The sequence below is a fragment of the Borostomias antarcticus genome (assembly GCF_949987555.1).
Source record: "Borostomias antarcticus genome assembly, chromosome: 34".
In the NCBI taxonomy this organism is placed as follows: domain Eukaryota; kingdom Metazoa; phylum Chordata; class Actinopteri; order Stomiiformes; family Stomiidae; genus Borostomias; species Borostomias antarcticus.
Genome location: NC_140267.1, coordinates 4,774,763 through 4,801,745, shown reverse-complemented (window position 1 = coordinate 4,801,745; position 26,983 = coordinate 4,774,763). Strand labels below are relative to the sequence as shown.

Below are 26,983 nucleotides of genomic sequence, written 5' to 3'. Positions count from 1 at the left end.
TTGATATTCTGTATATTTAGCATTTAGTAGAAAAGGAAGCAAGACACCATTACTGTACATTTTCATAAGCTATTTATATAGCATTTAAGTTCAAGTTATACAGTAGTTATAAAGTGGGCATGCCAATTTCATCTGAAAGATCCATAGTTAGCTCCCCAAGAAGGCCTATTAATGCTTAGCTATTTACAAACCAGAATGCAAGAAGTATCCATATAAGCCAGTGTGTCTTGGTCTACTTACCTCACCCTCTAAAGGGAAGTGCATAGGGCGGGTAATAACTTTTGTCCAGAAACAGAAGTTGAACCAACAGCAGCAAAATTGTAGTTGTGAGCTTATGAGCTCACAACTATAGCTAACCGGCTATCACAGTCTTATTGTGCTGTATTAGCATTGGAACTGATGTGTCCGGGTGACAAGACCTATCTTAATTTATCAGACATTATTTCATGTTATTTCAGTTCACAGCTATTTCGGTGGCATATAGATGATTCCCTCAATCAATCAATCAATCAATCAATCAATCAATCAAAGCTTTATTTGTATAGCGCATTTCATACCCAGGGGCAACACAATGCGCTTTACAATTAACCAGTCACCAATCACCAATTTCCCTCCTATTAACCAGTCCTTAAGAGAAACAAGCCAGCCCAGTCCAAAGCCAGGCTTGACCTGGCCTGGTTTAAATCTAAGTACTCAAGAACTCAATAAATGTCATGCCTAAATGGAAGTTAAAAAAATAATAATAAAAAATCAGGCTTATGTCACCCACCCAAATGCTACTTCAGAACTCGAAACTTGAAACTTTTTGACTGTAGCAGAAGTGAGAAAAAAGGCCATATAGGATTCAATATCATGGTCAATATCGACGGCTTGTGATTGTCCATTAGGGATTCATTTCACCCAGTTTGGTATGGTTGACTCACCAGGTGAAAGACAACCGAACAGACTAGTTACAGTTTCATTGCAAAGTCATCATTACAGTGGTATTTTCTTGATAGTTAGTTGTTTCAAACAAGCCATTCAGCTTTCAGGGGGAGGAGAGAAAGATTGCTGAGTCATAACTCACTGTACAGTCTGCTGATGGAAATTTCGAATCACTAAACCGAATCTTTCAAACCAATTCTTAGGAAAGGATTGTCATGGTTGTATTTCCATACTGTATGTCCAAAACTGATGTAGTATGTCCCAATACACACTATACCACATGCAGTATGGCAAAAAATATACCAGTTTCCATGTCACTCATATTTTTCTATTATATTAACACGTTTCATTGCGTTTCTACTTTTCATAACTTTAAGGGCTTTCAAAAAGGAAATAAACTCATTATGAAATATACTGAATTACTGAATTAGGCTTCACTTTCATAAACTTTGATTTATATGAATATAATTTTCCAAGGATGAGAATGTTATTGACCTTAAGCCATAATTTCTATTGTTATTTCGGACTGGTAGTAAAAAAGTAGAAGTATGCGATTCGGGAACGCAACCCATTGTCACCGAATCAAACGAATCATTTGAAACGTGACTCAGTCCATTCGGTTCACTGAGAAGATTCGAATCGACCCCGAAGTGCACCAGACAGTCACGTGTTCGTCCAGTCAACGTGAAGTAGTATAGAAAGGAAATCTCACCCAGTCGGACTGCACATTACACCTCGGGATTTACCACTAGCGAACTAAAAACAAGTCAGTCCGTCTTATAGATACAGATATAATAGACTCGGCTGTAGTTCCTGTTGTGAGAAAGAGCCGTTGGTAGAAAGGAACCGCTACGTTAGCCACTTACAGTCAGCGTTACGTTTAATAGCTCGCTAGCCCGGGTAGCAAGAGATGTGCAAAGGCCTTCGCCTTGTTACCGAACGTTACCGAACGTTAGCGAACGTCAGCGAACGTGAGCGAACGTCAGCGAACGTTACCGAACGTGAGCGAACGTTGGCGAACGTTACCGAACGTTAGCGAACAGGTACAACGCGGTAACACTACGGCAAGCGCATTGTTTATCGGATCACGATTTGGCGACAGAACGTAACTGTTTACGGCGGTCGACTTGGCTATCTAGTGAATGTTCACAAGCTAGTGTGCAGAGCTAAATTATTCACTAACTACCTTCCTGTGGGTACATCTCGTTTGTGCTATGGGCTTGCTGACTCAAGGGTCACCATTGAACTGGGAAGAAACCAAAAAGTATGCAGATCATGTTAGAAAACATGGTATCACTCAGTTCCTGAACATCTACAACAAGGTGAAAGAGAGACAGAAGGATGTGTTGAAATGGGGCGACGAGGTAAGGATCTCATGATGGGACGTTAGGGTAGGGTTAGGATCTCATGATGTGACATTAGGGTTAGGGTTAGGATCATGATGTGACATTAGGGTTAGGATCTCATGATGTGACATTAGGGTTAGGATCTCATGATGTGACATTAGGGTTAGGGTTAGGATCTCATGATGTGACATTAGGGTTAGGGTTAGGATCTCATGATGTGACATTAGGGTTAGGATCTCATGATGTGACATTAGGGTTAGGGTTAGGATCTCATGATGTGACATTAGGGTTAGGATCTCATGATGTGACATTAGGGTTAGGGTTAGGATCTCATGATGTGACATTAGGGTTAGGATCTCATGATGTGACATTAGGGTTAGGGTTAGGATCTCATGATGTGACATTAGGGTTAGGGTTAGGATCTCATGATGTGACATTAGGGTTAGGATCTCATGATGTGACATTAGGGTTAGGGTTAGGATCTCATGATGTGACATTAGGGTTAGGGTTAGGATCTCATGATGTGACATTAGGGTTAGGGTTAGGATCTCATGATGTGACATTAGGGTAAGGGTTAGGATCTCATGATGTGACATTAGCTTTAGGGTTAGGATCTCATGATGTGACATTAGGGTTAGGGTTAGGCAAGGGTTGATGTCTTAACGTTATCCAGTGTGACAGGTTTGCCCAAATGTGTCGCTGTATGTGAAATGACAGCATGATGATGAAACCTTGGGCCGTCTTGCACATGACAGTTGTTGTATAATGGTTCCTATAAGGAACATGGCCTTTACCACACTTATTCCTAAAGTTAATTTATAAACTACATTTATAGAGTTTTAAAAGGTCATTTGAATGGATATTTTTGTCTCGCTCCATACAATTTGTTTATCTTGAATCCACCTCGTGATCTGACCCTATGATGTACGCTTTGTCTGTTTCATCATCTCTGATAGTCAGAATCAATAGACATTTATAACCGTTTTTACTTGCTTACTACTGGTTTGACACTGATAATCTCATCCACGCCATGTATGTTTATGTATAGCATGCATGCCAGTCCCGAAACGTCAGCCCCCCCTTGATCACAAGCCGGCTTTAATTTCAAACCATGAGGAATGTTGTTGTTATAGGTTAATCCCGCTTGCAGACAGGGGATTTACAGGGTAGCAGTGTCAAAGTCAAGGAAACATAATTGACATATTGGGATGACAGTGGCAGTGTCCCATTCCTAGTATGTTATATATATATATATATATGGATACAGGCTTCAGGTCTACCGAGTTGAGGCAGTGAATGATGTTGAATGTGCCAGTTTCCTCTGTATTAGTTGCACAATGTCTGTAAACTATCATTAGTCTTGGGAATGTGTGTTAACAGTGGAAGCTTTGGTTGCACAGGGGTGTACTAACGACTTGTTCTTTTCTAGGTGGAATACATGTTGATTGAAATGGATGAGAAGAACGAACAGGTTCGTCTCGTGCTGAACGGCGCGGAGGTTTTGGAAACGCTTCAGGACCAAGGTGAAAACGCTAACCCTAAGTAAGTGAGCTTCAAAGTAATACACAAAATCAACAAGATAACGAACACGTCAAGTGCGGATGTAAGAGTCAGTCAACGTTGATTCTACATGCAAAGACAGGCCTAGTGACACTTTAACGCAACAGCCACCATTGCAATATCCACAATGCGAATAAAGTACCACACGACTATGGAGGAGAAACACATTTTGGTCCGGCAGGTTTGAAAATGTCATTTGCGCAGAGGTGTAAACGGATCGGGAACAGCGTTTATCTCCGTACCCTGTGGATGTGTTTGTACAAGCCCAGGAGTGTTATGACTGCTTACTGCCTATGACGTTGGCCGCTAAATCTGTGGAGCCAACTTACCCCGGGGTACAATACCAGAGCAGGGGAGCCATAGCATTCCTCATTACTGCTAGTATGCTGCACATACTGAAGAGCATGACCAGAATGCATTGCGCACACACAGGCTCGCATGAGATCAAGGAAAACAAAACAGAACTTTAATTTATCCGGATGGATGATCACTGAGTGGCATAACAAAGCTTGACACTTGATTTTGTCCCAAATAAACGACCGTTTCTCAAAAATGACCTCTGTCGCTCAGTCGGTTGTGTTTCTGTGGTTTTATTTGATGGCGTCTAGTCACCCCACCCTGTGGAGGCCGGAGTATGGCAGCTACATGATCGAAGGGACCCCAGGACAGCCGTACGGAGGGACCATGTCGGAGTTCAACACGGTGGAGGACAACATGGGGAAGAGGAGGAGAGAGGCGTCGGCGGTGCTCAGCGAGAACGAGACGCTCTGCACCATCACGTCATTTCCAAGGTAGCTACGGTCAATTGCATTGATCTTGTCACTCTAAGGTCAAGGGTTCTAAGGGTTCATTCTAAGGGTCACACCTGGTTAGCGTTGCATTAGGGGTCAGCAAACTTAGGCTGCGTAATTATTGGCACACTGGTCGATAAGCACGTGGAAGAGGACTTTTAATCAACTTTTTATTTCTTTTTTTTAAAGAAATGTTCAATTACCATCTCCTGGTGAGCAGCCATTGGCTGTGGTGCGGTCGGTCTTATTTGATTGGTCGGTTTGATTGATGGTCCGGCCTCCCACTCACATGTGCCACAGGGATCGCAATGCAGTAGTTCAGGTTTTTCAGGTTGAGTGACGACAACCGCGCTAGCTAACGACGCTAAAGTAAAGGTTGAGTCCTTCCAGGCCTCATGGACAGAATCAATCAATCAATCGATCAAAGCTTTATTTGTAGAGCGCATTTCATACCCAGAGGCAACACAATGCGCTTATGCACTGCTTATCACGCACCCGTTGAGAAGCAAGCCAACACCCTCGAAGCCAACACCCTTAAAGATACACATAGTCTCCCTTTTTGACATTTGCTCCCAATGCAATACATTGTAAATGAGTTACCGAAAGCAGTGTTTTGAAATAAGGTCTGTGCATATAATTGTATAATTTCAAGTTTATTGCTGATGAACAAGATGAGTGAGAGGTTGGTGAGCATTATAATGTCCTGATTATGAGAGAAATATGTTTCTTTAAAATGTTGCTATGCATGTAGCCTTTGTGGATGGAATGCAATTCCAGGTCTGTTTTGTGTTTTTTTTTTATAATTAATAATAATTAATAAATTAATCTTAATGTTAAAATTAAAGCCGTGAGTCTGCTTTTGAATTTTAGCTTAACACAATGGTTGTGTCTGTGTCTCTCAACAGGTTGGGTTGTCCAGGTTTCACCCAGCCAGAGTACCGCCCAACACCTGTTGAAAAAGGCGTGTCCAAGTCATTGTTCTTCCCAGACGAAGCCATTAACCAACATCCAAGATTCAGGTAGGATCGTGTTAGCGTGCATCCCTTAACCCCTTCGATACGACCACGTCACCGCCAACATTTAAAAAAAATATCTAACAAATATTTAATAATATTTAAAAAATATCTAACAAATCTAAAAAATTCCTCCCTCCAACACTTGCTGAAAGCTGAGAAACTGCGCTTTCTAGTATTATAGGGAAAATCCAATTAATATTCAAAATGTTGTCACTGTACTTTCAGGGTTAAAAGGGTTAATAAGGTCTCAATGGCTATGAATGATCTGCATACCGTTGTGGTTTTTACATTTGCATTAGTTTCTAGATATGAGACACAAACACATAGCTCTTTATTTGCATTTCACAATGTTGTTGTTTCTGGCTGCAGTGCGACAGCCCTATAAACGCAAATGCCCGAGACTGACTGACCGAGTGACTGAGAGATGAAGTTAAACCAGGGCTGAGTTTCCCAGAGGCATCGTAGCGCTACGATATGTTCATCGCTTACGATGAACGTAGCGCTACGATACGTTCATCGTAAGCGAGGCATCGTAAGCGATGAACGTAGCGCTACGATGCCTCTGGGAAACTCAGCCCAGAACAGCGTGGCCAGGCGGCCCTATAAACGTGAACGCCTGTGACTGACTGACTGATGAACTTAAACCATTGGTCGAATTTTATACATATAATGAAGTCACGTCATTTCTTTCAGCAACTTGACCCGAAACATTCGTCATCGAAGAGGAGAAAAAGTGGTGATCAACGTCCCGAGTAAGATCAGATCACATCATCATCATCGGCACTGAAGAGATCGATATTAATCAATTATTCGATAACAAATTATCAAATGCATCTAATCGATTTCCCTTTTTTCCTCCTTTTTATCAGTCTTCAAAGACAAATGCACGCCGTCTCCTTTCATGGAGGTGTTTCCTGCGGACGACGGCGAGGCGGCCAGGGCGGCGCTGTCCGACCACATCTACATGGACGCCATGGGCTTCGGGATGGGAAACTGCTGCCTACAGGTGCGTCGGTCGCATCCCCTCACTGTCTATAGTGCACTTCGACTGCACACAGGACCTGCCGAATGCACTTTGTCATCGAAATTATAGTTTCATCACCTCCTTTTGTGATTCACCACCTCCCTCAACCTCTCACATAGCTGTGCTAACCGTATTCATGACAGGATGACCTCCAGGAGGTCAACACACCTAGTTTGTCTACTCCAGAATAACCATCCTTTGTCCCTTTGTCCCTCTTAGAAATTACCGCCTTTTCTCATGTCACGTGTCCGTATTCTCGACCACTGTTGATGACGCCTGCCATTTAATATGATGTACAATGGGTTAGCCAATCACATCCCTGGAAGCGTCATACCTGTGTTTTGCTTGAATATAAGGCAGCGCAAGACCAGGAGGCGGCACTTCTTTGGGATACCACTCATGTGCGTTGTCCTGAAGTCCTTGCGCTCGTATGTTTTCTCAATAAACCAGACTTAACCTGTTTGAGCGAATCTTGGCAAATCCTTTTTGACTAGATCAGTTAAAATTACAACTTACATTCAACTTGATTTGTTATACAGCATAATGTTTAGCAGGCATGCAAGATTTTTTTTTTATGCGCTCGCAGACCTAGGTAAATTAGATGGTTATATAATCAGGAATGTCTTCATTGGTCAGGAGCGTTAAGTTATTGGTATTTCTAAACCTAATAAGTAATATTTAAATGTACTTCAACCCTTTTATGATTGTGTTGCAGGTGACATTCCAAGCTTGCAGCATCGATGAGGCAAGGTACCTTTATGACCAACTAGCAACATTCTGTCCCATTGTGGTGAGTAGAAAAACATTAGCTTATAACCGTGTCTGTCAACCAGTATTCAGATCTGCTCTAAACGCAAATGTCTGTGACTAACTGACCGATATGACCAAATGTGACACTTCATGCGGTTTATAACCTGATTTAAACGGCCCGTTTAAAGGAGTAGTAAAGGGAAAATGCATGTTTAGCCCTGTTTTAAGGTTACTTATGATCATATACAATGGTTCAGATCAAAACGTTGACAAAACTAGCACTTTTGAGAAAGTCTGATAATTGCTCTACCACTGTTTTGGTCATACAATGGATGTGGGTGGGCATCTTGAAAAATCATTCAAAAACATGTTAAACTCTCGATTTCAAATTTCTCGCACAACATTTCTCACGCTTCATCAAGGTACCGTCCTGAACACATCTATGCGTCGGTATTGAGTCACGCTTAGAGCGCCACCTACTGGTGACAGAAAGTTTCTCTCAGTACTGGACACCGAAATAGCACACCCTTTAACGTACCGCACCCCGACATGCGTGGGGTGCGAGGGCCCTAGTTATTACATTGTAATTGTACACCATGTTCAGGGGAATACTGTGGTTGTCTAATGCTTTCAGTAATATATAATATACTATATTTATTATATATATATAATAAAGCAAACTGTCCTAACTGTTCCCAGATGGCCCTGAGTGCTGCCTCGCCCTTCTACAGAGGTTACGTGTCTGACATCGACTGTCGCTGGGGGGTGATTTCCGCCTCTGTGGACGACAGGACGCAGGAGGAGAGAGGCCTGCAGGTGAGAGAAAAAACATACCAACCTTCTCCACAGCTTTCCTGACCAATTCATCCCTCACTTACATTAAATATTCAAGTTTTTATGATCTTAAACTTCTTATCTTTACCTATTTTTGTGTCTTGAAATACCTGAACATATTTTTATTTCCCCCATTTCAGCCTTTGAAAAACAACAAATACAGGATCTTGAAATCGAGATACGACTCGATCGACAGCTACCTCTCCAGCTGTGGGGATAAGTACAATGACATAGATCTGACAATAGACCAGGAGATCAAAGAGCAGCTGCTGGATGCAGGTACGACCATCAGAACGAAGAACATATTTAGCACAGAAAATGTATAAATGTATTTTACTCTGCGTGTTTTGATGGCTGATTAAGTCAATTTACTTAATCCAACACAAGGCTATGGGGGGAAGCACGTTTTGGTCTTGGTTGACCCGGGTACGAGGTAAAAGAGTGTTTGTGTTGTTAGGGATTGACAAGCTGCTGGCCCAGCATATCGCCCACCTCTTCATCCGGGACCCTCTGTCACTATTTGAGGAGAAGATTCACATTGACGATGAAAACGAGTCAGATCACTTTGAGGTAAAGAATCAGCCACGCCCTCCTGGCCCCTGGTGACATCAGGGCAGTTCGTCAGACTAATTGGAAGGAATGTGAGGAACTAGATATTAACTGTTAACTATATCTTGTAGGGATGTTAACAGTTAATCGACTATCGATTAATTGCCGATAAGAATTTACTTGAGTAAGATTTTGGTTACTCGAATAATTGTTTTTTTAATGGAATGGAGCTTCTTTTTTTTTTCTGAATTAACGTTTTCAACGGGAGTTGCGTGAAATGTAATAATGATATATAATAATAATAGGGTCTGACTGCACATGAGGGCGCCACGCCATGTAGCGAAGGCTAATTGGGGTGCCGGGAAATTTCAACGACACGGCAGAAGAAGACACAAAAATGAAGCGAGCAAAGCGCAGTCCAGCGCAGGACGTTCTTATCAATTAACCGACTATCGTTCGTTAAGGTTAACAGTTATCGATTAATGAAATTCCTTGAAATTTGCAACGCTAATATCTTCTTCCTTGTAGAACCTTCAGTCAACCAACTGGCAGACGATGAGGTTCAAACCGCCTCCTCCCAACTCGGACATCGGATGGAGAGTTGAGTTCCGCCCTATGGAGGTAAAATCTACGATGTTTTGCATGTGTTGATGTAATTTCGATATGAAAATTGTCTTATTTTGATATGGAAGCGGGATATGTTTAAATATAAATTAAAGTGTACGTTACGGCGGAAAGAATATTTGAATATATATTTGCTGCTCATTTCCACCAATACAGAACCTATGAGAGACCGATTTTATTTCTGTCCCAGGTTCAGCTGACTGATTTCGAGAACTCTGCGTACGTTGTTTTCGTGGTCCTGCTCACCAGGGTTATACTGTCCTACAAGCTCAACTTCCTCATCCCCTTATCGAAGGTAGGTCATCCCATCCTCGTGAGACCATCCTGTTCTTGCGAGCTATAAATGAATCCGTTTGCACCTGAGTACAACTCACCTGGCCTAGTCAGCGTCCTATGAGGAGAAACTACTTGTGTGTGTGTGTGTGTGTGTGGGTGTGTGTGTGTGTGTGTGTGTCGCCCCTGGTTCTGCCGCACCCCAGTTGAACCTCAGATGTACTGAATCGTCATAATGTTGATTTATGCTCAGGTCAGGCATTCCAGTGCAGCTTACCAACACATGCAAGCCCTGTCAGGTGTAAAACGGGAGGAATTCTGGGTATTTTTCAATTTTAGCAGGAGTTAGGTACTTTTGGGGGTACCTGTAGGCTACATTTTGAACGTTTTGTCTTTCTGTAGGTTGACGAAAACATGAAAGTTGCACAGGGGAGGAACGCAGTCCAAGAGGGCGTGTTCTACTTCCGGAAGGACATTTTTAAAGGTGAGGGATGGAGGTTGATTTCTCGGACAGTATAGGGTGTGTTAGTGTGTGTTAGGGTGCGTTTAGTTATTGGGGCCGGACATCTCTAGCACACACCTGACCTCCACTGACCTCTTCACCTCGGGACACTGCTACTCGCTTTCCAATTGTCACCCAATGTCTCCTCGACTTTTGCTATGTGGGAAAAATCAAAATAATGCACCTTCCTTTCTCTCTGTACAGTTGGTTCACTTTCTGTAAACAGATGGACTTATTGTACAGTATGTTGCTTTGGATCAAAAGTGTAACGCTCAGTGACTTGAGTGTAAATGTGACATCTTGGAGGTCCTGATTGTGTGTCCGTCCACAGGATGCAACCCGGCCATGGACGGCTCGTCCACTGCCCAGAACGGCCTGGACACGGACGGGGACGGCGAGGAGTACACGCTGATGAGCATCGACACCATCATCAACGGAAAGGTGTTTACATTCAGAATTTCACTATACTTCGTAGCTGATTACTGTGAAAATAATAATTTGTACTGCTACAAACCGTTTCCACCTGATTGTTTATTGTTTAATATTCTTATTTTTTCTTTTTTTCTTTTTCTTTTTCCTACTTTTTTTTCCTACTTTTTTTTTTCTTCTTTTTCTTTTTTTTCCCTTTTTTTCTTTTCTTTTTTCTTTTTTTTTTTCTTCTTTTGTTTAATATTCTTCTGTTGTTCTGCGATCGTCACAGGAGGGAGTGTTTCAGGGTCTCATCCCATTCCTGAACTGCTACCTGGAGAACATGGAGGTGGACGTTGACACCAGGTGCACCATTCTCAACTACCTGAAGCTCATCAAAAAACGCGCCTCAGGTAATTTAGCACCGTCCGTCAAACTTGACACAACTGGAAATGAAAAATCTTACTTGGTTTAGTTTAGATTTCAAAGAACACGCTGAGTGGTCGGTCAAGCTGGTTTCAAACAGAGACAATAGTTTTATTCTGTTACGATTTTGCAAATTCGGACTCGAGCACAGGAAGTAAATCCAGGCTGAGTGAGTCAGATGAGGACGAGGTCGATAGGTTATAACGTGAAAAAGGAAGTGACAGTTTCAGGATGAAGAGGACAGGGAAGTGATGTCACACAGGAAGAATTTGTAGTTTTAACAGACTGATCTATGAGAACGAACTACAAAGTTAGAACAACAGTCAAGTAGGAAGACAAAACACTTTGGTGAGACTTGAATTTCATTCACACAACGTCTTTGGACTTCAGTGGTTTTTTTAGGTTAGGTATCCTTTTCACATACCTGTCAAACCTCCCGTTTTCCCCGGATTCTCCTGTATTTTACCCTTATTTCCGGTTTATTTTCCCGTTAATCTCCCGTATTTAACCTTAAAAACCGGGAGGATGGCAAGACGGAAGGGTCAAATACGGGAGAATCCCGGGAAAACGGGAAGGTTGAGCGGTACGCCACAAGGTTAGATTTGATTTGACGGTAAAGCCCTGATCCGTGATGTTTGAAACAGATCCACACAGCCTAAGCTTAGCTCCGTCTGCTCACTACCGTTCACAGAATTAAAACATATTCACAGTTTTTCTTCTAACAGTTTAGAGAATTAAAACATATGGACGCCAAAACCATGATAACGCCCCGCCTGTAAACGACCCCATGACAACGCCCCGCGTGTAAACGACCCCATGACAACGCAGAATGTCCCTTTATTCTTTTGACATTGCAGGTGAACTGATGACAATGGCGAAGTGGATGAGGGAGTTTGTTGCTAAGCACCCCCAGTACAAGCAAGACAGCGTCATCACCGACAAGATCAACTATGACCTCCTGCGGAAGTGTGACAGGATCGCAAAAGGAGAAGAGAAGTGTCCGGAATTAATCGGAGAGCCGATCAATCGCGGCAAATAATATGTGGTTGCCGACGCTTGTTTTAATCGATGAGTGAATGCGTTTTCATCCATCGCTCATAAACATTAGCATGTAAAGAGAGACCAAAATATGTGGACGATGAAGTGGTCCAAACGATTTGCATGTGTGCATTGCAATGTGGGTCTGTATTGAAGTTGTAAATATTGTATCAGATTTTTACGATTCCAGAATTATTTTAATAGAGTGAAAGAAATTAAATTCAGGTGTGTTATAGCAATCAGATGTATATATACTTTTTTGTCTGTCGATGGTACCGGAAAGAAAAAAGAAAAAAAAAGTATTGTACGTTTGAGGTTCTGTAAATGTAGCAAAGAGTTGTACATTAGGGTCATTTTAATCTTGTGGTCTGTAAATATTTCCACTCTGCAAAACATTAACAGGGGATAATTTCATCTGCAGATAATGTGGAATATCTGTGTTTTTGAGATTATGTTATGCTGTGCGGACATTGTAGTAGAAACTTTTAAAGTAGTATTATGGTGTGTGGCGTGCAGATGAAGGTGAATTGCTTGGAATGTGTCTCTTCAAATAAACCTGTACAGCACTGGCTCATATTACTTTCACTGAACCCTAACAGAATAAAAATAAAAGGACTATGGATTCAGAATATTATAGTTCTAATGATCTTTTAAGAATATGAATATGTGCGTAGAAGTGGAGATGATTGTCTGTTTTGTCCACCAGAGGGCGCTACTGGCTTATTAACAACTAATGTGTTCTGCTCTGTTCACTGGAGGGTTGAGTCCATCCTCTCTTCCTGGAAGAAATTACCGAGTATATTCTGTGTTTTCACATTACACTCATGATAGAGTCGATTCACTCAAAGAGAAGAGGGTTGCATTGATAGATAGTTCAAACATGACCTCCAACTGAAGTCTAACATTTCTCCTTATCACGGAAATCATTTTTGTGTGTGTGTGTGTGGGAGTAAACTGGCACCATTTTGGGATCAGATCAATAACATACATATAAATATTAATTATTTTCTACTAAAATTAAAAATCATAATGATGTTCTGACAATCACAAAACCACCAATCTATGAAAACACAACCCTATGGTAGTCTAGCCTATAATGTCACGTTAGGCAGATGTAAAATGAACATTACATAATGGCAGGAGGATCTTCATGCTCTGACCCGGGTTATCTTCCTGCTCTGACCCGGGTTATCTTCATGCTCTGACCCGGGTTATCTTCATGCTCTGACCCGGGTTAGACGCGCATTCAGGGCACTGAGCCAATGTCCCTCCCACTATTTCCACTGAGCCGACTAGACTGGGTCTGGATCCAAGGTTAGTCTACATCCCCCGAAGGTAGGTAACGAAATTCATGTTCGATATTTGAGCTGTATGCGATTATGAAACGCACAAAGTGCTTTTTATTGTGAATTATAGGCATATAGGGCCGATTATAACGATTATATAGGTTTTATGTTTATTTATAATGTCGTGCGGTGGCACCGCAAGTGATGCTCGAAGCCCGGTGACCTCTGTGATGCGATGGCGATAATGTTTATGTATTATTTCATGTTATGATCATAATATTTTTCTTTTAAAAGTATAAAGATAGCCTGCTTGCACTTATTCTATCACTGTAGCCTACAGTAACTCAACATAACAGATGCAGATTATGATTCCCCCCAGACTTTGTGTCGCCTGTCACGTGTGAACTTTTGGGCAGAGAGAGATCAGAGAGAGACCAGACTCGTGAGACAGCGGGCAAGAGAGACCTACGACATATATAGTGTGCACACTTGGTGTAGGCTACTTTTTAGGCGTTTTAGTCCTACAGTACTACCAAACTTGATCACTTTTATCCGGTATAATGGGTCACAAAGCCTCCAGTCCAGTGAACCTATAGGCTACCCGTAGGTTTGTATTGTCACACTAGGGTTGTCCACCTGTCAAACGGGTTCCTCTGTTAATAAACAACCAGAAGGTGAGGAGAGAGGTGTAGTACAGATGATGAGCAGTCACACTTACCCAAAGTCCTTTACTGCGGGTGAAGGTCCAAAAATGGTCCTTTATGATTGTGAAAGCTGTCCTCTCGCGACAAGCACCAATTGGCCCTGTGACACTTTTCATCTAGCTGTCCCTTAAATGGAAACATTGAACATCTTCAGCTTGAATTAGGATTGAATGGTAAGTTAGTGTATGCTAAATTAATTTGGCTGTGCTGAGCTATGCTTTGGCTAGGGTGTGTGTGTGTGTGTGTGTGTTTAAGTGGACTCAAAAGGATTTTTCTGGAGAGCATGAGGTATCCTCCATCCTTAAGGACATAGAGAAGACCTGTTCATATTTTGTCAACATCCTTAAGCTGACATACTTAGTCATCCGTTAGCTGTGCTGCCATGCCGTGGTGTTTTAACATAGAAATGCTGTAATTAACCATACATTTCAGATATTATTACAGTTTAGCTTTAAACCATTGAGACAGAATGCTGCAAGGAGGTTATTTTGGACTTACCCTGTTTGGTTTTAGACTGGATAATACTGTAATAACCTACTGTAATAACCTACTTGCCACAATGAGGTGGGGATGGATTGATATCAAGTGACCTCATATGAATACTGTGTGTGACAGAGCAGTTATTATTGAATCAATCCGTCTCAGGTTCCGTTTCCTCTTTCATGTGTTTGTTCAGGTCCGAAATGGAGAGTTTAAATCATAAACTGAACACGTACATCGACTCATGGATGGGCCCCAGAGGTGAGTATATACAATCACTATTTGTTACGGTTTTGTTTTTGACACGTGTGTCATATTGTTGTGAGTGTAAACCTAGGCATACAGGTTTATTTGATTCTAAAGGAGATATATGGACTTAGATTTGATGCTTTATTTCGAGGGATCGAAGGCATCGTCCTGTTTTTCTTTGATATATCGAGCGAAGTACAGTATCACCTTGCATCTCTCATAGCGGTCTCAGGTTCGTGTGCTGGTTGCTGGCCCGGCAGTAAAATGCTGTGGATCTTTTTTGCACCTCCCAGATTCTAACATAACCTTTCTAGGATTTAAACAAACACTCCCTTTCACTCTGTGAAAGGTCAATATGGGTCTGAGATGCAGTGATTATCTATTATATACAGCACTGGACTATGGATCAGACCCCCCTCTCTCATTATGTCTCTTGCTCTCTCTCTCTCTCTGTCTCTCTCTCTTTCTCTCTCTCTATCTCTCTCTTTCTCTCTCTCTCTCTGTCTCTCTCTCTGTCTCTCTCATCCTCTCTCTCTTTCTCTCTCTCTCTCTCTCTGTCTGTCTCTCTCTCTCTCCGTGTTTCAGACGAGCGAGTCAGGGGATGGTTGCTGCTGGACAACTATCCTCCGACGCTTGCGCTGACCGTCATGTACCTGCTAATCGTGTGGATGGGCCCCAAGTACATGAGGCACAGGGAGCCGGTCAACTGTAGGGGCCTCCTGGTCGTCTACAACCTGGGCCTCACTCTGCTCTCCTTCTACATGTTCCACCAGGTAGGACGGCTCCTCCTCCGTTCCTACCTCCATGGGCAGTCTGCTGACCAGACCTGCGTCGAAATACGAGGTCAAATACAGATCTGTGCTCGATTGATCTTGCCTGGCGCAACTAAACCAATGGGCTAATAGTCTCGCAAAATTCACAGCCAGTCCGCTTGACAGGAAATGCTCAAAGTATTTGAAAGGACTTAATCGAAATACCATTTTTGACCCATATCTGCTGGTCTGGGCCTGAGTTCCCTGAGTAGGAGTACTGGTCTGGGATCAGTTGTGTCATTAAAATGAGATTTTATGCACATGAATGGAACAGGTCAGGGATCAGCTGGAAGTTGGAAGTACAGCTGTGTGGGGGTGGGGCTTCCTGGATCACTGCCATGCTACACTGAGGGACGATCAAGGAGAAAGAAAATTAGCATAGCTTGGATTTGTAGACTGGTGGAGACGCTGAGACGCATCGGCACTTTTGTTTATTGTGCTGTAGGATTCTGAGAGGAATGTGAGACCTCTCTCCGAGATTAGACACCAACCACCACTGGCCACTGGTCTCTCCCTGGTAAATAGACAATGCTCCGGGGGTGCGAGGCACAGCTGCACTCTGACGGGGATCATTGTTCCAACAATCCAATCCCTCATACTTTTCCTCACAGAAATCCGCAGCACAAACTGCCGTTGTTGTGGGGTTTTTTCCTCAGAAAACCCGCTCTTAATGGGAAGTTTGAGATAGCTGAGCAAATCCGATTTCTGAAATAGTGGGTTTGGTAGACTGTTGTGTATTTCTGAGGGAAATGTTTTCTTTTTTGAATGTATTACACCCCTAAAGACTCCAAACTAACCTCTGTTCACTTTGAGTGAGAGTGTGTTATCTTTGGGGGCGGGGTTGGATGTTCCATTGACTGACGTCACAGTGATGCAATTGAAAATGGAAGGCAGAGATTTCTCCATAACCTAATCCAACAGTGGTCTCACCTATTTTGCAACCATCGACATAAAAGCCTGGTAGCAGGTAGAGACACCGCGCCTCCACGCTCTCGTTGAGAGCTGAGAGTTACTCATTCACACACGGGATCGTCTTCTCGTTTCATGTACCTGCACGTCTGAAGCTCTTCTGTTCACCCTCTCTCTCTCTCTTCCCGTTTGCGTTACATAACCCAGAGGACTGGCTGTGCTCTGTCTGCATGATTCATACAACTTCCTCGTTGGGTCATTGCCCTCGACATGGTCATTGCCCTCGACATGGTCATTGCCCTCGACATGAAGTGATGTATTTTTACATTTAGTACAGGAATGAATGAACTGTACCTGTTTTGTTGCAGTGGATGCAGACTGGCTTTGTCATACAAAGAAAGGCTTTATATTTACAAACAGGACTCTGCAGCCTAGGCAGTCAATACTGATGACATTGGGCTCTCAGGCTAATTACAAACCATCTTTCTGCTGGAGACGCAGAAAGCGTCTTCACAAATTTCACAAAGCATTGTTCCAAAAACACTAAACGCTGCAGCTCGTTCAAAGTATATTGCTCTAAAAACTCCTAGATTATGAGCATGATATGAGGATGATAGAGGCATAGCAATGGGTCTGCGTCAGTAATCAGGTTCTCCCTAGAGAGACCTGTGTGTTTAATTTGTCCTCTGCATGGCGAGGGATTATACAGCTGAGCACATCTGCCAGTGCACGGCCTGTCTCTACTCCCCCTGTCTCCCCCTATCCCTACCCCTACCCCTACCCTCCCTCTGCCCTCCCCCTGTCTCCCCCTACCCTCCCTCTACCCTCCCCCTGTCTCCCCCTACCCTCCCCCTACCCCTTCCTCTGCCCTCTCCCTGTCTCCCCCTACCCCTCCCCCTGTCTCCCCCTACCCTCCCCCTGTCTCCCCCTACCCCTCCCCCTGTCTCCCCCTACCCTCCCCCTGTCTCCCCCTACCCCTCCCCCTACCCCTCCCTCTGCCCTCTCCCTGTCTCCCCCTCCCCCTACCCCTCCCCCTACCCTCCCTCTGCCCTCCCCCTACCCTCCCCCTCCCTCTGCCCTCCCCCTGTGTCCCCCTGTCTCCCCCCATCTCCCCCTCTCTCCCCAAACCCTCCCCCTCCCCTAACCCTCCCGTCTCCCCCTGTCTCCCCTAACCCTCCCCGTCTCCCCTAACCCTCCCCTGTCTCCCCGTCTCCCCTAACCCTCCCCTGTCTCCCCCTGTCTCCCCTAACCCTCCCCCTCTCTCCCCTAACCCTCCCCTGTCTCCCCCTCTCTCCCCTAACCCTCCCCCTCCCCTAACCCTCCCTGTCTCCCCCTCTCTCCCCTAACCCTCCCCCTCTCTCCCCTAACCCTCCCCCTGTCTCCCCCTCTCTCCCCTAACCCTCCCCCTCTCTCCCCTAACCCTCCCCCTCTCTCCCCTAACCCTCCCCCTCTCTCCCCCTGTCTCCCCTAACCCTCCCTCTGTCTCCCCTAACCCTCCCCCTCTCTCCCCTAACCCTCCCCTGTCTCCCCCAGTCTCCCCTAACCCTCCCCCTCCCCTAACCCCCCCCTCTCTCCCCCTGTGTCCCCTAACCCTCCCCCTCTCTCCCCCTCCACAAGGCTGTCGTCCCCCTGCCAACAGAACCAGAGGATAATCCTGCTCTATGCCTCCAGGTCATCAGAATAATTATCTGTGGACATGGCCCACGTTCACTTCCTGTTCCTGGTTTGGAGAGCTTCCTGTCTGAGGCCCCACCCACTCACACCTCTGGGGACACTTCTCACAAATGTCTACTCTAGTATGTAGGAAAACAAATGAGATATTTACAATATTGAAATCAACAGTAGGATATTTTAACCATGATTTTTTTTTGTCACGAGGCAAAGGGAGATTATTTAAGAACAGAAGTCAGTCCATCAGCTAATCTGTGTGTAACTGCTGTACATGCTAGATGACCTGCTATTCCTCGCCTTGTTTTGGGGTCACAAAAGGTCGATAAGGCTTTGGAGATGAACGCCGAGCTATTTACATCCCGAATGTAATGAAATGCGTGAACAAGGCCTTCATTTAGAGAGCGTAGCAGCACTGGTCAGAGTGAAAGATTCTGCTTTCCCAACAATAAACAATGCAGAGTCACAATGTCGCACGGCTCCGACAGATGGGACTTGAATTCAGCCTGCCGAAGCGGACGCATACGCACAGAAAAACAAGCCCCTAAAAACGCAATCACAACCACCTAGCCACTCACACCCTCGGCTAGTATGTGAAGCCAGCGTCCAAAATACCACAGTGTGACCCTCTAGTTTAAAGGAGTAGTTTGGTGTTTGCCATCATAAGTTATAAGGCTATTTACGATCATATACCATGGTCCATATGAACATGATCATGACTTTTGAGATAAATGGTTAATGGACTGCACTTATATAGCGCTTTTCCTTGCACTTTGCCTTCAGCACTAGATTATGCTCTTAGTCACTTGTTTTAGAGAGAAGATGCACTTGTGAGTTCTGGCAAGTAGAAGTACATTGGCTCTTCCTACGTTAAATGCAATTATTGTTAGTCGCTTTGGATAAAAGCGTCTACTAAATGACTGTAATGTAATGTATAGTGACTTCAGTTTGGTTGCTAAGAAGGGGGTAAATGGTAAATGGTAAATGGACTGCACTTATATAGCGCTTTTCCACCTTAGCGGCACTCAAAGCGCTTTACAATGGCCTCTCATTCACCCATTCACACACACATTCACACACCAATGGCGGTAGCTGCCATGCAAGGTGCTAACCTGCTCTTTGGGAGCAATTTGGGGTTAGGCGTCTTGCTCAAGGACACTTCGACATGTGGACAGTCGGAGCTGGGATTCGAACCACTGACCCTTCGATCATTGAACGACCCGCTCTACCAACTGAGCTACAGCCGCCCGAGATATTAGTGCTCATCGGTCTATATGCCCATAGAGATCTATTGTTATGGTTAGTTCTCTAGCATGACTACAGTATCTCAAGCACTATCTCTAACTATAAGCACTAATATCTCAAGAGTGCAAAGTCAGCATTTTTAGATGGACCATTGTATATGATTGAAACCAGCAAATAGGTACTAGCGTATCCCAATTAGGCCATTTAAGCTAATTTTATTATGCAAAGGTCATTAGATCATTATTTGCAAAGTAAAGTGGGATATAACAAATATGGTGTGTGAAATATGTATGTGTGTGTACGTTCTGTATATGAGGCAAGATATGAGAACTCAAGTCACCTTGTGTGTCCTCAGCTGATCTCGGCCGCGTGGCACGGCGGCTACAGCTTCTACTGCCAAGACACACACAGCGCTGGGGACACCGATAGCAAGGTACGCACATTTTACACTGCGTCCGCAGTTCATGCTTATGAACTTCTGTGAGTTTATGAGTTTCACTTTTTGAGCGAGGTGAAAATGAATGTTTTTATGGTAGACTTTGTTAATCGTTTGTCTTCATGGGATACGTGTTAAGAACTGAATAACTTTTATGGTGCTATGTTGGGATTATTGCCTTGAATGAGTCATACTTCAGCTTACAGAACTTCTATTTCATGTGTCTTTTATATGCATTTCATTTAGATTTATTCCCCTTGCCCAAAACCATAGCTACACACACGGCACCTGCAAATCCTGTCAGATAAGCTGTGGACACACAGTCTATTTAATCTGCTGTGTCATCATAGTGACTCTCTTTAATGTCCTCTGGGAACGTGGGACACTGAGGGGACACGCTCGCTCACTGAAATGTGCCCCCGCATCGCGCTTCTACTGTGATTAAAACATGGATGGATGGGTTTAAACTTTTACACCATCTAACCAGGAGTTCAGGATTTATGGTACAGATCAAGGTTATAATAGTTTTTCTTTTTTCATTCGTTTTTTATTTTTATATCGTTTTAACTTTTTGTTTTCAATTTCAGTTTAGTTTTGATTAGTTATAAAACAGGTTTGCTAGTTTAGTTTCATTTTTATTTTTGTTTTTATTAGTTTCAGTATTAGTTTTAGTTTTTTTTTTTCTTCTGCGCTAGCCTCGTGAGACCATCCTGATCTCGTGAGCTCATGTTGTTTCACTCTGTGTTAAACAAACCATCTGGTGCACGTCAGGTTACTTCTGCGCAGGGGCACAGCTAAAAAAATTATTTTTGCAAAGTCTAGTTTTTATTTTTATTTCAGTTACTAAAATGTTTTTTCACACCTAGTTTTCGTTTTTGAGTTAGTTTCCGTTAACTACAATAACCTTGGTACAGATAACTATTATTCCTCCCTTAGTATATTGTCGGTGAGATTTTACAAAAAAAATGCTTTCTACTGGGTCTGAGAATTCCAACGTTTGGCCTCGTCGTGCGAAAGCATCATGTTTGTTCTTTGGTTTCTTCTCCTCTCAGATCGTGTACGTCCTCTGGTGGTACTACTTCTCCAAACTCATCGAGTTCATGGACACCTTCTTCTTCATCCTCCGGAAAAACAACCACCAGATCTCGTTCCTTCACATCTACCACCACGCTAGCATGCTCAACATCTGGTGGTTCGTGATGAACTGGGTGCCCTGTGGTCACTGTGAGGGTTTATTTATTCATTCGTTCATTCATTCATTCATTCATTCATTCATTCATTCATTCATTCATTCATTCATTCATTCATTCTCTGAAGCCTTAGTGACCACTAGCCTTCCTGGGGTCCACAACTCTCCCGTAGCACCCAGTGGGAGTTCACAGGCTCAATCAATTAGACCCACTACAGCCAAACCCGCTGGGGCTTGAGAGCAGCAGTTTTTACATAACTGTTACGACCAGGCTCATGGCCATAACAAAAAGGGAGACACACACGGAATATAAGTAAAATAATCAAGAATTTAATAGAACTATAAACTAAACAATTCACTTCAAGCTTTACGGGGAGAATGCATATACGGACCCAAGACGAGGCATAACACTGACAGGACGCATAGGAAGTAACCACTTCGTAACGGAGCGTACCCTCTATCTGACTGCCTAACTCAAATCTAGCTCAATAACCTCAACCCTAGTCTTCATGCAGTTTTAGCGGGAGGCTCTTTAAACCCTAGCTCAGTAGCCCGGTGAAGCCCCCAGCAAAGCTGATTACCCCACCTTACTGCTCTGAATGGGTCCCCGAGACAACTGCTCTAGCCGCACCACCGCAACATTACCGGGAGAGCACAGCAAAACCCAAAGGGGAGAAGCCGTAAGCCTAACCAGGGTAGTCCCGTAACTATCCGTCAAACGACAACCAATGTATACCCCTGCTTGCCCCAATATGCAAGTCTCGACCCAAACAAGCTCACCACGAAGCGACAAAGCTGTCTCCACCCCACAAACGGAGGCAAAAATGCAAAACCAAGATCAAAAAATGACAGCCATACAAAACAAACTACTCAAGACCACCAAAATTCCAAAGTGTGTGTCTCCAGAACGCTTACCAAACACGTTGCTTGAAATATCAGTCAGATTTGCCAGTAGCCTACACATAGCAGACCACAAGTACGACGAGAATACCTAAGCGACGACGTCACAAACACTGGTTCATTCACAAGAAAAAGTGGCCCCCCTGTCAATTTACCAACACACAGGAGACCCACACCAATCAAGTGGACCAGGCAACAGGTGCGCCCCCCGCCAATCAAGGGAGCCACACAAACACAACACAACAAGGAAGTGCCCTGAACAAAACCGACGAGCCCCCATTTGTTACGACCAGGCTCATGGCCATAACAAAAAGGGAGACACACACCGAATATAAGTAAAATAATCAAGAATTTAATAGAACTATAAACTAAACAATAATCAAATGGGGTATGAAAATCAGTGTATCAGGCATGTAGGTGAGTGTATGCAGTGAAATGTATGGTGAAGAGGGTGTTGTATGGTGTAGCCAAACCAAACCAAACAAAGACAAAATAATGGTGCTGGTGGAGCACACAGGCGTGTGGCCCGGAGCGCCCTTTATGGCCACACAGGATATGGCAGCTGTCCCGAATTGTCCTGATTGGCAAACACACAGGGTTACCCATAGAGGGCCAGAGGGCCGTCACATAACTCATAGCACAGTGCTCTGAATTCCCGAACGCCCAGTGAGCACCGGGGGAGCGCTCCGAGAGCGTTAACCGACGCACCCTATAGTGCATACGAAGCTCTTGCATGTTTTGTTGTTATCTTTATAGTGTCTCGGCTAGTTTTATAGCTCACCTTATCCTAGAAAAGGACACCCTGAACCTCAACACTGCTACTGAACACTCAAACTGAACACTATCAAATATGAAACGTACTGATTAGAAGCCCAGAGACAGTTGTTAGACGGGCTTGTGGTATAAGATAAGATATCAGGATTGGTCATTCCTCGATTTCCAAAATGGCCGACGTTTGACCTCTATTCGACCCTGCCGCTGAAGAGGAAATGACCCCCCGTCTCCTCTCTCTTCCCCAGCGTACTTCGGCGCGGCTTTGAACAGCTTCATCCACGTCCTGATGTACTCTTACTACTGCCTGTCCGCCATACCAGCCATGAGGCCCTACCTGTGGTGGAAGAGGTACCTCACACAAGGGCAGCTGGTGAGTCTAAAACCCTTCATCCAGAGTCCAAACTCCTGCTTGATTATCATCCAGTTGCATGTAGGGCTGCAACGATTAGTCGATTAATCGATGACTAATCGACAATTTAAAGCTGATGGCTAATGAGAGCCATTTTATATTCATGACATTAACCCAGTTATTGTTGTAAGAAATAAAAAAGTTAATTAAACGACTAGTCGACTAATCGTTTCAATAATCGGTGACTACTCGACTATTGAAATAGTCGTTTGTTGCAGCCCTAGTTGCATGGTGCTAGCCAATAGAATAAATATGCACTATCAGGACTATTGTTACTGTAGGGTAGAGCGAATGAAGGAAATGAAAGACACGCACATCCAAAAGAACCTGTTTAGGTGGGTGCTGGATCCAGGGGCGTCGGCCGTCAGTAGATAAAGGGAAGAAAAGGGTCCGCAGTCCAAAGACAGCTCCCGTTTAGCAGTTTATTTGTTCACCATGACGTTTCGGGCCACCCGGCCCCTCCTCCGACTTATAAACTGTAGGGTGGAGCGCACATGTGGTGTGTCATTGTGACCTTTGCCCTGCCCTGTGAGGGAGGTGTGTCACATGTGGGTGTGTCATTGTGACCTTTGCCCTGCCCTGTGAGGGAGGTGTGTCACATGTGGGTGTGTCATTGTGACCTTTGCCCTGCCCTGTGAGGGAGGTGTGTCACATGTGGATGTGTCACTAGCCATGTTTCCATCCACACGTTTTATGCGAATTCAGTTATATCGAATTAAAAATGCCTTATGGAAACAGTAAAATTCGATTAAAAATCATGAAAATCGACAAAAAGTTTGTACTGTCGATCTCATCGGATTTTCTCTCGTTCGATAAAAGTCTTTTGTGATAAATGCTTTATCCGATTTAAAGCTCTAGATGGAAACGCATGTTCACCGGCTTTATTCGCGTTCATATTTTTAGCGATCCTCACACAATTCGATTGACAAGTGGATGGAAACATGGCTACTGTGACCTTTGCTCTGCCCTGTGAGGGAGGCGTGTCACATGCGGATGTGTCCCTGTGACCTTTGCCCTGCCCTGTGAGGGAGGCGTGTCGCCGGCACGCTGGTCGTCAGCGCTGCTATTCTGAAAACGCTCCAACCTTCGACTCCAAAACGACTATTTTCTGCTCCCCGACTTTCCGACTTTTACCCACACAGAGCGCCTCTTCCGTTAGGGCTGAATGAAAGCACTGGATCAATGGTACTTATTCATGCATACTGTGTGTGTGTGTGTGTGTGTGTGTGTGTGTGTGTGTGTCTGTGTAAAACAAACAGTTCCCTCACTAAAAGTTGTATCCTGTTTCCCCCTCTAGATTCAGTTCTTTATGACCATGTCACAGACGGTCTGCGCGGTCATCTGGCCGTGCGGCTTCCCCAGCGGCTGGCTCAACTTCCAGATCGGCTACATCGTCACGCTCATCTTCCTGTTCTCCAACTTCTACATCCAGGTGAGCGACGACCCGAAGCGTTCCGCAAAAAGAAATTAAACACTTTTAGTTGTGACTTTGCAGTGAAAAAGTGTGGTTGAAGCACTTCCTGTTTGCTGACTTCCTGTCTGCGCCTGCTCCTCTCTGCTTTCAGACTTATAAGAAGCGTAGCGTTTCGCTGAAGAGCGGACAGCACAACGGGTCAGCCGCCTCTATGAATGGACATTCTAACGGGGCGTCGTCCGCGGAAACCGTTACGCACAGGAAGTTGAGGGCGGACTGACGCAGCGTGCGCTAACCGCCACAGTCGGCGCCGTATATGATATCTCTGTAGTATTGCTGGGGAGTGATGTAGGATTTCTCAACGATACTTATGTTAGAAAAGCCTGGTGTATAAACTCGACACAAAGCCATAGCGATGTTTATCTCTAAAGAAAGTCCTCTAATGTGTTGCACAGCTATTATCATTCATATTGAATCAAGTTCAGTTCGGAAATAAAAAAAGTAGGCCGCCATCAATAATGTAAATAATTAGACAAATGCATCATGACATGTTCGCATACATACAGTATCTTGTATGGCAAGTGTTGGAGCTGTACGCCTTTATACGTTTGGTTATGGTAAGGTACAGTATGACGGTCTAGTTAATATGTTTGGTTACGGTAAAGTACAGTACTGTATGACAGTCTAGCTCTTATTAATCGGTCTATTTATTTCAGTTTTTGAACTCAGTGGAAATATTGCTGAGTGTGGCGTTGAGGTATTTGGTTAGTTGTTGTTCGGTAGTAGTAAGATTATGTCCATAGAAACGCCACATACTGCAGACTAACACCATGTCCAATTACCAGCCTCATCCAATGAGCATGACGTCACTGTTGAAAAGTGCACATTAATTATATGCATTATAAATGCATGACTCAGGTGAGCTTTAGATCAGAAACGATAAATGCGATAATAGCTTTATCAATTTTGCGTAGTCGGTTCTGTAAATTACACGTCATTTTATATTTTAGCTTTTGGCTTAATGTTATTGCTATTATCGTAGCAATAGTTTACCATGGGAGATAATGTATGATCAGCCCTTATTACTGCACAAGATAATGTCTATACGATAGATCTCTCATTCCATTTTTTCTGTTTTTATGCAACTAAAAGCAAAAAAAACTTCTGAGTAAATATAATATTGCGTTGAAAATAAATACGGTATGTTTCAAAAGTGAAAACTCATCCTTAAGAAGTTTACATCCAGATATCAGTATACAGTAGTTAGCACTGCTTTGTCATTCCATTCTCTGAGCATTAGAACTAGCTTTAGTGGGTTTGCATCATTGTCAGGGGGTGTATGGGATCAAATGCTTCATTCATTTGCAGACAGTCTTTATACTGAATGTGGGTCAGTTTCACCTTCATAGCACAACCTCCTTTTACAACCCACATCTCCACACTATCATTCATATTCATATCATGCATTCAAGAATGAAATGCAGAATGTGGATACGTGTGTATTGTAAATTGTTTTCATGCTGTGTTGTAAACCCAGTTTTATTTTACACTCAAGTTTTTGTCTCATTATTTTCATATCACATTAGATCAGTCTTCAAGTTAAATCCCCATCTCTCTTGGCAGATGTGTGCGACCGTAATCCAAAGCACAGTTTCTGGGTTCCAAAAACTAATCTCACGTGACATTTCAAGAATGTGTGACTGTTTCCTGAAAAAACACATCCAAAGCCTTGCCTTACAGATGTTGTGTGTGTATGTCGGTTGACATGATTCATTATAATATGTAACTTGGTCATACTATACATCATTGTCCACATATGCCTTAATTAAGCGATGCAGGGGCAAAATCATTGACTTCTGTTTTAGAGATGTGTCTCGCTTCCGAAGGTCACTCACTCGATTTGAATATCTTCATTCATAAAAAGGTAGAATGCTTCTCTGTGTCCGATGTTTAAATTACATCATCAGTAGTTGAGATACTAGTGAAGCTTTATTGATACAGGGAGAAAACCAGCATCACTAATCATGAATTTCATGTCCACCCACCAGTCTGACTGGACGGCAGGAGTGTGTGTTTTTTTTCGGGTGGAGTGTGTGTTTTTTTTCGGGCGGCTCTCGGTCTCAGCTTTAGAAGTGTGAGGGAGCAGTTGCACTTGTGATGTCACTGGAACTAATAAAAACATTCATGTTCCTCCATTGTCTCCAGTGGTGTATATCAAGGTTTTTCACCTGGCTATTGTACGTTTGAACAAGTTTGGGAACCGTTAGAACGTCTACTGTAGCAGTGGGCACGTGGAACCTATTGTTAGGCTATGAAATGGTAAATGGACTGCACTTATATAGCGCTTTTCCACCTTAGCGGCACTCAAAGCGCTTTACAATGGCCTCTCATTCACCCATTCACACACACATTCACACACCAATGGCGGTAGCTGCCATGCAAG

General features: G+C 43.7%; 2 protein-coding genes across 5 annotated transcripts; both read left to right on the top strand.

Moving 5' to 3' along the window:
- The first annotated feature begins 1,679 nt into the window (after window positions 1–1,679).
- gclc (glutamate-cysteine ligase, catalytic subunit) lies at window positions 1,680–12,528 on the top strand. Its single transcript, XM_084460831.1, has 16 exons — window positions 1,680–2,288; window positions 3,700–3,812; window positions 4,439–4,621; window positions 5,527–5,640; window positions 6,331–6,389; window positions 6,507–6,643; window positions 7,377–7,451; window positions 8,111–8,227; window positions 8,386–8,524; window positions 8,703–8,815; window positions 9,323–9,415; window positions 9,609–9,713; window positions 10,094–10,175; window positions 10,525–10,634; window positions 10,894–11,014; window positions 11,885–12,528. Exons 1-16 carry the CDS (start codon window positions 2,139–2,141, stop codon window positions 12,064–12,066), a joined length of 1,893 nt encoding a protein of 630 aa, XP_084316957.1. The 5' UTR covers window positions 1,680–2,138; the 3' UTR covers window positions 12,067–12,528.
- Window positions 12,529–13,353: 825 nt separating this feature from the next.
- LOC311327766 (very long chain fatty acid elongase 5-like) lies at window positions 13,354–26,733 on the top strand. Of its 4 annotated transcripts, none has more exons than XM_084460864.1 (8): window positions 13,354–13,400; window positions 14,732–14,796; window positions 15,370–15,557; window positions 19,774–19,851; window positions 20,907–21,078; window positions 22,963–23,087; window positions 24,424–24,558; window positions 24,692–26,733. In XM_084460864.1, exons 2-8 carry the CDS (start codon window positions 14,739–14,741, stop codon window positions 24,818–24,820), a joined length of 885 nt encoding a protein of 294 aa, XP_084316990.1. In that variant the 5' UTR covers window positions 13,354–13,400; window positions 14,732–14,738; the 3' UTR covers window positions 24,821–26,733. The 4 variants fall into 4 exon arrangements, with proteins under 4 accessions (XP_084316990.1, XP_084316991.1, XP_084316989.1 ...); XM_084460865.1 differs by lacking the exon at window positions 13,354–13,400 and adding an exon at window positions 13,508–14,228; XM_084460863.1 differs by lacking the exon at window positions 13,354–13,400 and adding an exon at window positions 14,324–14,343.
- The last annotated feature ends 250 nt before the right edge of the window (window positions 26,734–26,983 follow it).

Coding starts and splice junctions, on each gene's coding strand:
- gclc (XM_084460831.1), top strand. CDS start 2,139: ATGGGCTTGCTGACTCAAGGGTCACCATTGAACTGGGAAGAAACCAAA. Junction 7,452..8,110: donor CAACATTCTGTCCCATTGTG/GTGAGTAGAAAA, acceptor AACTGTTCCCAG/ATGGCCCTGAGTGCTGCCTC. Junction 9,714..10,093: donor TCCTCATCCCCTTATCGAAG/GTAGGTCATCCC, acceptor GTCTTTCTGTAG/GTTGACGAAAACATGAAAGT.
- LOC311327766 (XM_084460863.1), top strand. Junction 14,797..15,369: donor CTCATGGATGGGCCCCAGAG/GTGAGTATATAC, acceptor TCCGTGTTTCAG/ACGAGCGAGTCAGGGGATGG. Junction 23,088..24,423: donor ACCTCACACAAGGGCAGCTG/GTGAGTCTAAAA, acceptor TTCCCCCTCTAG/ATTCAGTTCTTTATGACCAT.